The sequence below is a fragment of the Nerophis ophidion genome, linkage group LG01 (genome assembly GCF_033978795.1).
Source record: "Nerophis ophidion isolate RoL-2023_Sa linkage group LG01, RoL_Noph_v1.0, whole genome shotgun sequence".
NCBI lineage: Eukaryota > Metazoa > Chordata > Actinopteri > Syngnathiformes > Syngnathidae > Nerophis > Nerophis ophidion.
In genome coordinates, this window is record NC_084611.1 from 17,312,700 (window position 1) to 17,328,703 (window position 16,004).

Genomic DNA, 16,004 nt, shown 5'->3' on the forward strand with positions numbered 1-16,004 from the left:
CTTGGCCCCTTAGTTCCAGTGAAAGAAACTTTGAATGCTCCAGGATTGAAATGGGATGGCACTTCAAGTTCATACAGTCGGGCAAAAAAGTATTTAGTCAGCCACCGATTGTGCAAGTTCTCCCACTTAAAATGATGACAGAGGTCTGTAATTTTCATCATAGGTACACTTCAACTGTGAGAGACAGAATTTGAAAAAAAATCCAGGAATTCACATTGTAGGAATTTTAAAGAATGTATTTGTAAATTATGGTGGAAAATAGGTATTTGGTCAACCATTCAAAGTTCTCACTGATGGAAGGAGGTTTTGGCTCAAAATCTCACGATACATGGCCCCATTCATTCTTTCCTTAACACGGATCAATCATCCTGTCCCCTTAGCAGAAAAACAGCCCCAAAGCATGATGTTTCCACCCCCATGCTTCACAGTAGGTATGGTGCTCTTGGGATGCAACTCAGTATTCTTCTTCCTCCAAACAAGACGAGTTGAGTTTATACACACAAGTTCTATTTTGGTTTCATCTGACCACATGACATTCTCCCAATCGTCTGCTGTATCATCCATGTATCCATTATGAGCAACGCCAACACTGTCATAAACATGTGCCATGTAGTAAAACCACACTGAACAACAATGACAAACACATTTTGGGAGAATATTTGCACCGCAACACAACATAAACACTACAGAACAAATTCCCAGAATTCCTTATAGCAGCAACTTTTCCGGGACACTACACCATAAACAAATGGCATTGGTGGATCTACACCTAACATCCACTTTGATGATACCAGCAGAGGAGCGTATCTAGTCGATACTACTGTGATTACATCAATATTTTTTAGCATCACAACATCTTTTTTCGTTTTTTGTTTTTTTTACATACTTTCAGTAAAGGCAGGGCTTTTTTATTAGCAACCAAAAGTTGCAAACTTTATCGTGGGTGTTCTCTACTAAATCCTTTCAGCAAAAATATGGCAATATCGCGAAATGATCAAGTACGACACATAGAAGAAAATCTCATTTCATTAGGCCTTTAAGATGAGGGACATTTCTAGAAATGCAATTTCAAATCTTGACAAATAACATATAAATTGAGTGTCCCTGGTTCTACAATGTAATACAGGTTCCAAGTGAGCAGACCAGGTGAGGGCGAGAGAGGAAAGGAAGCCTGGAAGTAGTAAACCAGATCCCTGAGCTAACTTTAGACTTCCACCCTCTTTAATTAACTCAAACTGAAGTCATGAATTTCTTAACGAGGGCCCCAGTTCTGTCCCGGAAACCCACGCTTCGCCTGGTATGAACACAAGAACTGGTTCATGGCTCTATGCCAGTGGTTCTTAACCTGGGTTCGATCGAGGGGTTCGGCGGAGGTCAAAACACACCCGACTCATCGTGTAAATAAAAACTTCTCCCTATCAGCGTATTATGGATACCGCTAAACAATGTTCCCTCTAATGTTCCATCTGATTTGCAGGTGTGTAATTAGTTGTGAGTTCATGCACTGTGTTGGTTTTGTTCTTTGAACAAGGTGATGTTCATGCACCGTTCATTTTGTGCACCAGTAAAAAAAACATAACCATCCATCCATCCATTTTCTACCGCTTAATCCCTTTTGGGGTCGCGGGGGGGCGCTGGCGCCTATCTCAGCTACAATCGGGCGGAAGGCGGGGTACACCCTGGACAAGTCGCCACCTCATCGCATATAACGTTGTCTTGAATTGAAAAAAAATAGATGAATCACTAAAGAAGAGTTTGGTGAATGCACATATGAAACTGGTGGGGATCGGTACCTCCAACTAGGTTAAGAACCACTGCTCTATGCCATAGACCAGGGGTCTGGAACCTTTTTTGGCTGAGAGAGCGATGAAAGCCAAACATTTTAAAATGTATTTTTGTGAGAGCCATTTAATATTTTTTAACACTGAATACAACTAAATGCGTGTGTTTTTTTAAGTAAGACAAACATTTTTAGAGTATAATATGTCTTTTATTCTTTGTTATAACATTGTTATTCTGAAGGTAACCAATAATAGATAAAATACTTCTTACCATCATTGCGAGAGTGCGGGAAAAAAAAGGATAGATGGATTAAAATGCATGAGAATGTTTTGCATTTTGAACTTTATTTTTAACACTGTGATTATCAGCGGAATCATCATCATCATTATCATTTATTTTTATTCCTTTCATGAAAATGCATATTTACAAGCCACGTACAATTGACACTTTCATTGTTTTTTTCCTTTTTTTTTCTTATACATTTCCATGATCAGAAAGGAGCAGATGGAAGAATTATATTCTTATATTTATCTGCCCCCTTTTTTAACACAAATTACAGTATTTTAGATGACTTTATAACTGTTCCCTCCACCAACACCCAAACTCCAACATACTTTTCCATTTTCCTTTAAGCACTTTCACAATGACACGTCCAATCTAAATCAAAACTCAGTTTGATAGAATTTCAGTTTTCTCTTTTTATAACTCTTTTTAAATACAAAGATATATTATTCATTACTTATCGTGTTAAGCAATGTCAGCTAAGATTTATCTGAGAACCAGATGAAGTCATCAAAAGAACCACATCTGGCTCGAGAGCCATAGGTTCCCCACCCCTGCTATAGACCTTTTGTTTGGATTCTTTTTAGTAAGCCCTGGGTCTTCGGCGGTAAGTTCTGCACTCTTTATGCACAGGCGGTAACCCAATTTTGAGGTTGGGATGTGTGTTAAAGGAGAGCTGCAATTTTTGGGGGGAATTTTGCCTATGATTTGTCAAGGTCATCATAGGGTCTAAGTCGCCGACCCATTGATCACGATCGGTCCAGTCTTGGACATATTGAGTCGGTGGCGATAAAATAAGAAAAATAAATATGACATCATTGACACTACGGAGCCAGAATATTTGGTATTCAAAAAAATGATTGACATAGTAGAAAAAGTTTTAGTGCCACTGATGGGCATCTGGTCAGTATGCCACCCGAACGCCTCCCTAGGGAGGTGTTTAGGGCACGTCCAACCGGTAGGAGGCCACGGGGAAGACCCAGGACACGTTGGGAAGACTATGTCTCCCGGCTGGCCCGGGTACGCCTCGGGATCCCTTCGGGAAGAGCTGGACGAAGTGGCTGGGGAGAGGGAAGTCTGGGTTTCCCTGCTTGGGCTGCTGCCCCCGCAACCCGACCTCGGATAAGCGGAAGAAGATGGATGGATGGAGATAGATATCTTTTTTAAATCTAAGTTATATTTTAGAATAGCTAAGTGTGGGCCATGAGTAGGCCTTGATAGTTGAAATGTAGCGGGAGGTCATAACACTTTTCTAAGTCTGGAGATGATTAAAATGACCAAAATGGGGTAAATATTGTACATATTTTACTACATTATTATATTGTTTTCCTCTCACATAATGGTTGTGAATTATGGGCAAAATTTCCTAAAAAAAGTGCAGTTTCCATTAATGTCCATAAAAACTATTCCTTTTATTTATGACGAGTACAAACACCCTTCACTTCCTGTTTACGGCGTTGACGTTGCCATTCCGCGCTGCAAAGGGGATTCTGGGAGATGTACTTCATCTATAAGGGACGGCGTGGCGCAGTGGAAGAGTGGCCGTGCACAACCCGAGGGTCCCTGGTTCAATCCCCACCTAGTACCAACCTCGTCACGTCCGTTGTGTCCTGAGCAAGACACTTCACCCTTGCTCCTGATGGGTGCTGGTTAGCGCCTTGCATGGCAGCTCCCTCCATCAGTGTGTGAATGTGTGTGTGAATGGGTAAATGTGGAAGCGCTTTGAGTACCTTGGAGGTAGAAAAGTGCTATACAAGTACAACCCATTTATTTATCATTTACAGATCCGGCCAGCGCTAAAACGCCAGAAAAAAACTACATTCACCAAATTTTCCTCAGATACCATCACACGTCACGGTATTATTGAGAGGACTTTGAAATACCGTTACAACTTTACCGTTTTCAAGCCGCAGGGTTCAAAGTGGAGAAAAAAGAAAAGCGGTTTATAGTCTGGAATTAACAGTAAATTCGTAAATTGAGGTTCCACTGTAAGCACAATTTTATAGTTTGCCACTCTGGCTACAGCAGGCGGCTGCATTCAATCATCAATCAGTCAGCACTTAACACAACTGTCGCTGGGCTTCTTAAGCCAGAGCAGACCTGCGTTCCGGGCCAGAACATAGTTTCCTATTCCATACAATAAGCCAACTCGTATAAAGCTCTATGCTCTCTCTCTCTTTGTGTTTGTTGCCCCGTCGTGCTCATTGTGTCCTGTGTTGCTCCGTCCCCTGATTGCGAGCTGTGTGTCTCGTCTCCCTGTATTCCCTCTGGTTCCCTGGCTGTCCCTTTTGGATCTGGACTTTCCACCTGGACATGGACCTTTGACGCCTCTCTACTGCCCTTGACCTCATGCTTGTCCACGGACCTCAGAGCTTGCCTTGTCCCTTTGGACTTCCGCACCTCGCTCAACACTACCGGTAACACTAAACAGCTAATCTCTACACATAGTCGCACACCACACACATTTGGATTAGTTTCACTCTCCATACTTTTGCATATAACAAATATAGAGCTAAAAACGCCCCACCCCCCAAGCATTCTGTGCAGTCTTCTTCTCCCTGTACCATAACAAAACCCAACAGAGCAAAATGACTAAGCCTTTAAAGGGGAACATTATCACCAGACCTATGTAAGCGTCAATATATATAGATATATATATGATTTTGCAGAAAAAAGACCATATGTTTTTTTAACCGATTTCCGAACTCTAAAAGGGTGAATTAGCGATTTAAACACCTTTCAATTGTTCGCTGTCAGAGCAATGACTTTTCACCTGTGACGTCACAATGGGAAGCAATCCACCATTTTCTCAAACACATTACACACATCAAGTCTAATCAGCTCTGTTATTTTCCGTTTTTTTCGACTGTTTTCCGTACCTTGGAGACATCATCCCTCATCGGTGTGTTGTCGGAGGGTGTAACAACACGATCAGGGACGGATTCAAGTTGATTTACGTGGATTGTGCATTGATTAGCACGACATAATAATCGATGCTAACATGCTATTTAGGCTAGCTGCATGTACATATTGCATCGTTATGCCTCATTTGTAGCTATATTTGCATCCATCCTTTCCCTCCACCCACATTTAATGCCAAACAAACACATACCAATCGACGGATTCAAGTTGCACCGGTGTCAAAAGATGTGAAAGTCCCTCGATGCTACGACAGAGATGGCACAGAGATGTGTGGATATCCTGCGACACTCAAAGCAGATGCGTTTCCAACGATAAAGTCAACAAAATCACAAAGGGGGAGTTTTGTTGATGTTATTGACTTATGTGCTAATCAGACATATTTGGTCACGGCATGACTGCCAGCTAATCGATGCTAAGATGCTATTTAGGCTAGCTGTATGTACATATTGCATCGTTATGCCTCATTTGTAGCTATATTTGCATCCATCCTTTCCCTCCACCCACATTTAATGCCAAACAAACACATACCAATCGACTGTGTCAAAAGATGCGAAAGTCCCTCGATGCTACGACAGAGATGGCACAGAGATGTGTGGATATCCTGCGACACTCAAAGCAGATGCATTTCCAACGATAAAGTCAACAAAATCACAAAGGGTGAGTTTTGTTGATGTTATAGACATATTTGGTCACGGCATGACTGCCAGCTAATCGATGCTAACATGCTATTTAGGCTAGCTGTATGTACATTTGTAGCTACATTTGCATCCAGCCTTTCCCTCCACCCACATTTAATGCCAAACAAACACTTACCAATCTACGGATTTAAGTTGCTCCAGTGGTCAAACGATGCAATCGTTGGTTAGAAGGCGATCGACGAATAGCTTCAATAGCTATTTGCTCAATAGCTTCAGTTTCTTCTTCAATTTCGTTTTCGCTATCCGCTCCCACACTCCAACCATCCGTTTCAATACATGCATAATCTGTTGAATCGCTTAAGCCGCTGAAATCCGATTCTGAATCCGAGCTAATGTCGCTATATCTTGCTGTACTATCCGCCATGTTTGTTTGTATTGGCGTCACTATGTGACGTCACAGGAAAATGGACGGGTGCATTTACAGATAGCGAAAATCAGGCACTTGAAAGCCTTTTTTCGGGATATTCCATGATGGGTAAAATTTTGAAAAAAACTTGGAAAAATAAAATAAGCCACTGGGAACTGATTTTTATTGGTTTTAACCCTTCTGAAATTGTGATAATGTTCCCCTTTAAAAATGTGCAAAAACAAAGGAAAACAACGGCACAACAGCTAAGTGCTTCACAGTATGTTAATGAGAAGGCCCACTGAGCATGAATATGCATGAAAAGGTGTCTCTCTACTGACCTCCATAGGTTCGTCAACCTCAGCGTCCCCAGTCACAGTATTTGGCAGCAGCCTCAGCACGAAAGCGTCCGCCTCCTCAGGTAGATCGTCCCCCACAATATTTATTGGAATCACAGCGGTCACCTGTCCGGCAGCAAAGCGTACAACCCCGGCCTCAGGGGTCAAGTCGTCAGATACCGGCGAAAGTTCCTTCGTGTTCCGACCGATCGACCAGTTGGCAGAAACGTCGCCATAGCTACCGCCATTCCTCACAATAACGATGCCCTCAAATCTGCAGGAACAAGAAAAGAAAATGAGTTGTTTTTTTTTCTTTCCATGCATATTTTTTCATCACATTGTTTTCTACCTTTGCGTGAGGTCTTCGTCGATCCTGATTGGCTGAATGAACGCACTGCCGCTGATTGACAGGACGCCGTGCGGCTTGTCGTTCGGCTCAATGGTGACAAGCACGGCATTGGGTGACACCAGCACGGCGTCTCCTTTGACGCTGTCCTCCAGCAAGACCACTTGGAAGGACTCGGCTATTTCTGGCACTTGGTCATCAGTGATGTTGAACAGTAGGCGGGTCTTGTAGACGAATGGAGGGAAGGTGACTCTTCTGATTGGCTGCAAGTCCAGGAAGTCCTCACCCAGCGTGGCGCTGAACAGTCCCTTGCCGCTCACTATCATGTAATCCACGGAGACCTGGAGAGTGGAGTGCAGATGTTTTGTACACATTTGTCCGAACCAGGCAGACAAAAGACGTTGATACAACATTGATTATACGAACATACCCTTCAAAACGGACTTTGAAACAAGATTGGAAAATAGTTGTATTTGTAAATTGAGACAAAGTTGGTATGTAACATTGGATCCACATTGTTGAAATGACCAAAATTCAATGGTCAAATCAACATCACAACCCAACATTGATTAAACTTTGTCAAAAAGCATGTTGTTTCAACGTTGTATTTGTGTTGTACAAACCCCGTTTCCATAGGAGTTGGGAAATTGTGTTAGATGTAAATATAAATGGAAAACAATGATTTGCAAATCCTTTTCAACCCATATTCAATAAAATGCACTACAAAGACAAGATTTTTTATGTTAAAACTCATCAACTAAATTTTTTTTTGCAAATAATTAACTTAGAATTTCATGGATGCAACACGTGCCAAAGTAGTTGGGAAAGGGCATGTTCATCACTGTGTTACATCACCTTTTCTTTTAACAACACTCAATAAACGTTTAGGAACTGAGGAAACTAATTGTTGAAGCTTGGAAAGTGGAATTCTTTCCCATTCTTGTTTTATGTAGAGCTTCAGTCGTTCAACTTTCCAGGGTCTCCGCTGTCGTATTTTACGCTTCATAACGCGCCACACATTTTCGATGGGAGACATGTCTGGACTGCAGGCGGGCCAGGAAAGTACCCAAACTCTTTTTTCACGCTTTTGTAACACGAGCTGAATGTGGCTTGGCACTGTCTTGCTGAAATAAGCAGGGGCGTCCATGAAAAAGACAGTGCTTAGATGGCAGCGTATGTTGTTCCAAAACCTGTATGTACCTTTTAGCATTAATGGCGCCTTCCCAGATGTGTAAATTACCCATGCCTTGGGCAATAATGCACCCTCATACCATCACAGATGCTTGTTTTTCAACTTTGCGTCGATAACAGTCTGGATGGTTCGCTTCCCCTTTGGTCCGGATGACACAATGTCGAATATTTCCAAAAACAATTTGAAATGTGGACTCGTCAGACCACAGAACACTTTTCCACTTTGCATCAGTCCATCTTAGATGATCTCGGGCCCAGAGAGGCCGGCGGCGTTTCTGGATGTTGTTGATAAATGGCTTTTGCTTTGCTTAGTAGAGCTTTAACTTGCACTTACAGATGTAGCGATGAACTGTATTTAGTGACAGTGGTTTTCTGAAGTGTTCCTGAGCCCATGTGGTGATATCCTTTAGAGTTTGATGTCTGTTTTTGATACAGTGCCGTCTGAGGGATCGAAGGTCACAGTCATTCATTTATTAGTTTGAACATCAAGTATGTTGTCTTTGTAGCATATTCACCTTAATAAGGGTTAAAAAGGATTTGCAAATCATTGTATCCCGTTTATATTTACATCAAACACAATTTCCCAACTCATATGGAAACAAGGTTTGTAGAAAATTGGTTGGGAAATGACCAAAATTCAATAGTCAAATCAACGTCACAATTTGACATTGATTAAACGTCTTTAAAAAGCATGTTGTTTTAACGTTGTATTTGTGTTGAATAATATTGGTTGGGAAATGACCAAAAGTCAATGGTCAAATCAACGTAGCAACCTGACATTGATTAAACATGGTCAAAAAGTATGTTGTTTCAACATTGTATTTGTGTTGTATAATATTGGTTGGGAAATTACAAAATTCAATGATCAAATCAACGTCACAGCTTGAGTAAACGTTGTCAAAAAGCATGTTGTTTCATCGTTGTATTCGTGTTGAGTAATATTTGTTGGGAAATGACCAAAATTCAATGATCAAATCAACGCTGGAACCCAACATTGATTAAACGTTGTCAAAAAGCAAGTTGTTTCAACATTGTATTTGTGTTGTAGAATATTGGTTGGACAATGACCAAAATTCAATGGTGAAGTCAATGTCACAGTTTGATTAAACGTTGTCAAAAGGCATGTTGTTTCAACGTTGTATCTGTGTTGTAGAAAATAGGTTGGAAATTGACCAAATTTCTATGGTCAAATCAACGTCAGAACCCAAAATGTATTAAACGTTGCCAAAAAGCATGTTGTTTCAACATTGTAATTGTGTTGTACAATATAGGTTGGGAATGACCAAAATTCAATAGTCAAATCAATGTTAGAATCCGACATTGATTAAACATTGTCAAAAACCATGTTTTAACGTTGTACTTGTGTGGAATAATATTGGTTGGACAATGACCAAAAATTCAATGGTCAAATCAACATTAGAACCAAAAATTAATTAAATGTACTCAAAAAGCATGTTGTTTCAACGTTGTATTTATGTTGTATAATATTAATTGGCAAATGACTCAAATTCATTGGTCAAATCAACGTCACAACCTTACATTGATTAAACGTTGTCAAAAGGCATGTTGTTTCAACGTTCTATTTGTGGTGTAGAATATTGGTTGGAAAGTGACAAAATTTCAAAGGTCAAAATCAACGTCACAACCTGACATCGATTAAACGTTGTCAAAAAACCTGTTGTTTCAACGTTGTATTTGTGTTGTAGAAGATTGGTTGGGAAATTACCCAAATTAAATTGTGAAATCAACGTCACAATCTTGATTAAACGTTGTCAAAAAGCATGTAGTTTCAACGTTGTATTTGTGTTGTAGAATATTGGTTGGAAAACTACCAAAATTCAATGATCAAATCAACGTCACATTTTGATTAAACGTTGTCGAAAAGCATGTTGTTTTAATGTTGTATTTGTGTTGTAGAATATTGGTTAAAAAAACGACCAAAATTCAATGATCAAATCAACGTCACAACCTGACATCGATTAAACGTTGTCAAAAAGCATTAGTTTCAACGTTGTATTTGTGTTGTAGAATATTGGTTGGAAAACTATCAAAATTCAATAATCAAATCAACGTCACAGCTTGATTAAACGTTGTCGAAAAGCAAGTTATTTTAACGTTGTATTTGTGTTGTAGAATATTGGTTAAAAAAACCACCAAAATTCAATGGTCAAATCAACGTCACAACCTGACATCGATTAAACGTTGTCAAAAGGCATGTTGTTTCAACGTTTTATTTGGGTTGTAGAAGATTGGTTGGGAAATGACCAAAAATCAATGGTCAAATCAACGTCACAACCTGACATCGATTAAACGTTGTCAAAAAGCATTAGTTTCAACGTTGTATTTGTGTTGTAGAATATGGGTTGGAAAACTACCAAAATTCAATGATCAAATCAACGTCACATTTTGATTAAACGTTGTCGAAAAGCATGTTGTTTTAACGTTGTATTTGTGTTGTAGAATATTGGTTAAAAAAAACGACCAAAATCCAATGGTCAAATCAACGTCACAACCTGACATCGATTAAACGTTGTCAAAAGGCATGTTGTTTCAACGTTTTATTTGGGTTGTAGAAGATTGGTTGGGTAATGACCAAAAATCAATGGTCAAATCAACGTCACAACCTGACATCGATTAAACGTTGTCAAAAAGCATTAGTTTCAACGTTGTATTTGTGTTGTAGAATATGGGTTGGAAAACTACCAAAATTCAATGATCAAATCAACGTCACATTTTGATTAAACGTTGTCGAAAAGCATGTTGTTTTAACGTTGTATTTGTGTTGTAGAATATTGGTTAAAAAAAACGACCAAAATTCAATGGTCAAATCAACGTCACAACCTGACATCGATTAAACGTTGTCAAAAGGCATGTTGTTTCAACGTTTTATTTGGGTTGTAGAAGATTGGTTGGGTAATGACCAAGAATCAATGGTCAAATCAACGTCACAACCTGACATCGATTAAACGTTGTCAAAAAGCATTAGTTTCAACGTTGTAGAATATGGGTTGGAAAACTACCAAAATTCAATGATCAAATCAACGTCACATTTTGATTAAACGTTGTCGAAAAGCATGTTGTTTTAACGTTGTATTTGTGTTGTAGAATATTGGTAAAAAAAAACGACCAAAATTCAATGGTCAAATCAACGTCACAACCTGACATCGATTAAACGTTGTCAAATGGCATGTTGTTTCAACGTTTTATTTGGGTTGTAGAAGATTGGTTGGGTAATGACCAAGAATCAATGGTCAAATCAACGTCACAACCTGACATCGATTAAACGTTGTCAAAAAGCATTAGTTTCAACGTTGTATTTGTGTTGTAGAATATGGGTTGGAAAACTACCAAAATTCAATGATCAAATCAACGTCACATTTTGATTAAACGTTGTCGAAAAGCATGTTGTTTTAACGTTGTATTTGTGTTGTAGAATATTGGTTAAAAAAAAAGACCAAAATTCAATGGTCAAATCAACGTCACAACCTGACATCGATTAAACGTTGTCAAAAGGCATTTTGTTTCAACGTTTTATTTGGGTTGTAGAAGATTGGTTGGGAAATGACCAAAATTCAATGGTGAAATCAATGTCACAACCTTGATTAAATGTTTTCAAAAGGCATGTTGTTTCAACGTTGTATTAATGTTGTAAAATATTGGTTGAAAAACGACCAAAAATCAATGGTCAAATCAACGTCACAACCTGACATTGAATTAACGTTGCCAAAAAGAAAGTTGTTTCAAGGTTGTATTTGTGTTGTAGAATATTGGTTGAAAAACGACCAAAATTCAATGGTCAAATCAACGTCAAAACCTTACATTGTTCAAACATTGTCAAAAAGTAGGTTGTTTCAACGTTGTATTTGTGTTGTAGAATATTGGTTTTAAAATGACCAAAATTCAATGGTCAAATCAACGCTATAACCCAACATTGATTAAACATTGTCAAAAAGCATGTTGTTTCAACATTAGGTTTGAGTTGCTCAACATCAGGACCTAATTCAACAAGTTCTCAATGTTGTTTTGATATCTTGTGCCTGCTAAGAAGCAAACTAAAAAAGCATAAAAGTTTGCTCTATGTGTGATTAACCAAGCCGAAAGTGTGGAGTACAACACCAACAGCTACAAAGCATCCGGAAAGTATTCACAGCGCTTTATTTTTCCACATTTTGTTACGTTTCAGCCTTATTCCAAAATGGAATCAATTCAGTTTTGTCCTTAAAATTCTTCACACAATACCCCTTAATAACAATGTGAAATTTGTTTGCAAATCTATTTAGATTAAACATCATATTTAATCTAAAAAAGTGTTGAAAAGTATTGAAATACATTTTGGTACTGGTACCAAAAGATTGGTGTTGGGACAACCCTAACACACTTACATATTGTACATGTATACAATATGGACCTACATTCTATTTATATACTGTCATCTTTATCAGTGATTATATTACAGAACTCCTCTGAAAATAACATAATAAATATGTCCAGTTTATCTGAAATACAAAATGTATTTTTTTTGTTTCTATTTTCTGTGTCAGGGCTGTTGTTCAGGACTTTCTAGTAGGTTGTGCAGCCTCTTTCCAAGTCCTCGTTATTTGCAGTGATTCTAAAAATTTTAAATAGGATTTATATGTACTGGTTTCACTTTGTGTTTTATATTTATACATATTTGGCTTCACGGTGGCATCACTTTTTTGAAGCCTGGAGTTGCCAGGCAGTCAGCCTGGCGACATCACCCTCTACACGCCCTTGTTATTCATGCTGATGATCCATGCTGCTCTTTTTCATGCTCGTTTCTTGTCACAGTAAGTGTGTTCGTTTTTTTGTGCTAGTTTTTATTTTCACAGTCAAGTTTTGTACCTCCGCTGTGAGAGCCTTTTGTTTATACCCTTTGTTTTTTGTACTACTTTCGAGTTAATATTAAAAGATGTTATTACCTTCACGCCTTGTCCGGTCCAGTCGGTTTGCACCACAAGAAAACAAACTTCACCAAAGTTCTAGTCTTGACAGACTTGAGGCTGTAATTGCTGCCAATGTATTGAGCAAAGACCGCGAATACATATATCTACTTTAAATTTTTAAAGGGGAACATTATTACCAGACCTATGTAAGTGTCAATATATACCTTGATGTTGCAGAAAAAAGTACATGTTTTTTTAACCGATTTCCGAACTCTAAAAGGATGAATTTGGCGATTGAAACGCCTTTCAATTGATAGCCATTTTCTCAATCTTATTACACACACCAAGTCAAATCAGCTCTTTTATTTTCCGTTTTTTCGATTGTTTTCCCGTATCTTGGAGACATCATGCCTCGTCGGTGTGTTGTCGGAGGGTGTGACAACACGAACAGAGACGGATTCAAGTTGCACCAGCGGCCAAAAGATGCGAAAGTCCCTCGTTGGTTCCACACACTTTACCGACGACAGCTATGCTACGACAGAGATGGCAAGAATGTGTGGATATCCTGCGACTCTCAAAGCAGATGCATTTCCAACAATAAAGTCAACGAAATCTGCAATATTGGAAAACAGACCACCACTGAATCTGCCTGAGTGCCTCAGGAGTTATTCAGGGACAACAGACCTCGGGAGCACGGCAGTCTGTTCCCGTAGATGAGCGAGGTAAACACCCCAGATGTCTTGGCTAAAACGTGATTCATGCCACTTCCTTTTCTGCCTCATTTTGTCCACCAAACTTATGACATTGTGCATGAATGCACAAAGGTGAGTTTTGTTGATGTTATTGACTTATGTGGAGTGTGCTAATCAGACATATTTGGTCACGGCATGACTGCAAGCTAATCGATGCTAACATGCTATTTAGGCTAGCTGTATGTACATATTGCATCTTTATGCCTCATTTGTAGCTATATTTGCATCCGGCCTTTCCCTCCAATCCAATCCAATCCACTTTATTTATATAGCACATTTAAACAACAAGAACGTTTCCAAAGTGCTGCACAGCCATGTTGAAAACAATATTAAAAAACAATATTATGCTTCACCAATGACTGAATAAAAACAAAAAATAAATAAATATAAAACCAATATAAAACCAATATAAAATAAATATGATTAAAAACCATTTTAAAGGGTAAAATCAATTAAAACGGTAAAATAGAAATCAAAGTGTATAAAAAACACAGAGGACAACAGAGGACAGAGGACCACACAACTCACGTAGTGTTAAAAGCCAAAGAATAAAAGTGGGTTTTGAGGCGAGACTTAAAACACTCCACTGTGGAAGCAGTTTGAACAAGTCATTATGCCTCGTTTGTAGCTATATTTGCATCCAGCCTTTCCCTCCACCCACATTTAATGCCAAACAAACACATACCAATCGTTGGTTAGAAGGCTGTCGTGATATGGCTCAATAGCTTCAGTTTCTTCTTCAATTTCGTTTTCGTTACCTGCCTCCACACTCCAACCATCCGTTTCAGTACATGCGTAATCTGTTGAATCGCTTACGCCGCTGAAATCCGAGTCTGAATCCGAGCTACTATCGCTATACCTTTCTGTGCTATCCGCCATGTTTGTTTATGGTGGTTTTAACGCTGGGACGTCACAGGATAACGGACGGGTGGATATACTGATCGTGAAAATAAGGCACTTTGAAGAAGCCGTTTTTCGGGATATTGCGTGATAGGTAAAATTTTGAGAAAAACTTCGAAAAATAAAATAAGTCACTGGGAACTGATTTTTATTGGTTTTAACCCTTCAGAAATTCTGATAATGTTCCCCTTTAATATCCATCCATCCATCCATTTTTTACCGCTTATTCCCTTTCGGGGGCGCGGGGGGCGCAGGCGCCTATCTCAGCTACAATCGGGCGGAAGGCGGGGTACACCCTGGACAAGTTGCCACCTCATCGCAGGGCCAACACAGATAGACAGACAACATTCACACTCACATTCACACACTAGGGCCAATTTAGTGTTGCCAATCAACCTATCCCCAGGTGCATGTCTTTGGAAGTGGGAGGAAGCCGGAGTACCCGGAGGGAACCCACGCATTCACGGGGAGAACATGCAAACTCCACACAGAAAGATCCTGAGCCTGGATTTGAACCCAGGACTGCAGGACCTTCATATTGTCAGGCATACGCACTAACCCCTCTGCCACCGTGAAGCCCCCCTTTAATAAATTCGCAAAATTTAAAAACAATATATTTTTACGTTTTCATTATGGGGTATTGTGTTTAGAATTTTGAGGGATTTTTTTAAATATTATTATTATTTTTTTTTTTAATTTTCGGGTAAAGTTGTATCAAAACAAAACGTAGAAAAAGTGAATACATCTAAAGGTAAAGCAGCTAAAAAAGTATACCTCGGTGTCGACAGAGCCCAGCAGCGGCCCGTCCTCGGTCAGCCGACCGCGGGTCACATTCAGAGCGATGACTCCTGCAGCCTCTGGGACTACTCTGACCGAGTGTGAGAACCTCAATGGGCTGTCATTACGTCTGATCCTCAGCTCAACACTGCTGCCGTTGGTCCTGAGGAGAGCCCCGCCTCCCACGCCCGTCAGCCTCACCGAAAACACTTCATCATCCTCAGGGATCTGGTCCGCGGGACAACGATGCATCAGGAAACTGCACAACTTTACATTTAATGACACTTTCTGGACAGTACCTGGTCGTCCCGGACCAGGACATTGAAGTGAACAAAAGCGTGTCCGAGAGGTATGGTGATATTTCCTCTTGCTGGGGTGACGTCCGCAAAGGCGGGGTTGGGGCCACCGGAGATCTGCAGAAGAAAATGGCAACATTTAACAAGCTGGACTTTTAAAGATTAGGTTCTACCAGACATGGGTGGAGTGTTCAATGTTCAAGTGAAGTGAAGTGAAGCGAATTATATTTATATAGCGCTTTTCTCAAGTGACTCAAAGCGCTTTACATAGTGACACCCAATATCTAAGTTACATTTAAACCAGTGTGGGTGGCACTGGGAGCAGGTGGGTTAAAGTGTCTTGCCCAAGGACACAACGGCAGTAACTAGGATGGCAAAAGCGGGAATCGAACCTGCAACCCTCAAGTTGCTGGCACGGCCACTCTACCAACCGAGCTATGCCGCCCCCAAGGCAGCCGCCACTGACAATC

General features: G+C 39.9%; 1 protein-coding gene across 1 annotated transcript in view; it reads right to left on the reverse strand.

Moving 5' to 3' along the window:
* adgrv1 (adhesion G protein-coupled receptor V1) overlaps nucleotides 1–16,004 on the reverse strand; it is a 469,843-nt gene that overhangs the window by 367,531 nt on the left and 86,308 nt on the right. The window contains exons 6-9 of the mRNA XM_061897509.1: nucleotides 15,538–15,651; nucleotides 15,236–15,466; nucleotides 6,718–7,055; nucleotides 6,372–6,642 (exon numbers count right to left, since the gene is read on the reverse strand). Of these exons, the coding sequence (XP_061753493.1) occupies nucleotides 6,372–6,642; nucleotides 6,718–7,055; nucleotides 15,236–15,466; nucleotides 15,538–15,651 (954 nt within the window). The remainder of the gene's footprint in view (nucleotides 1–6,371; nucleotides 6,643–6,717; nucleotides 7,056–15,235; nucleotides 15,467–15,537; nucleotides 15,652–16,004) is intronic.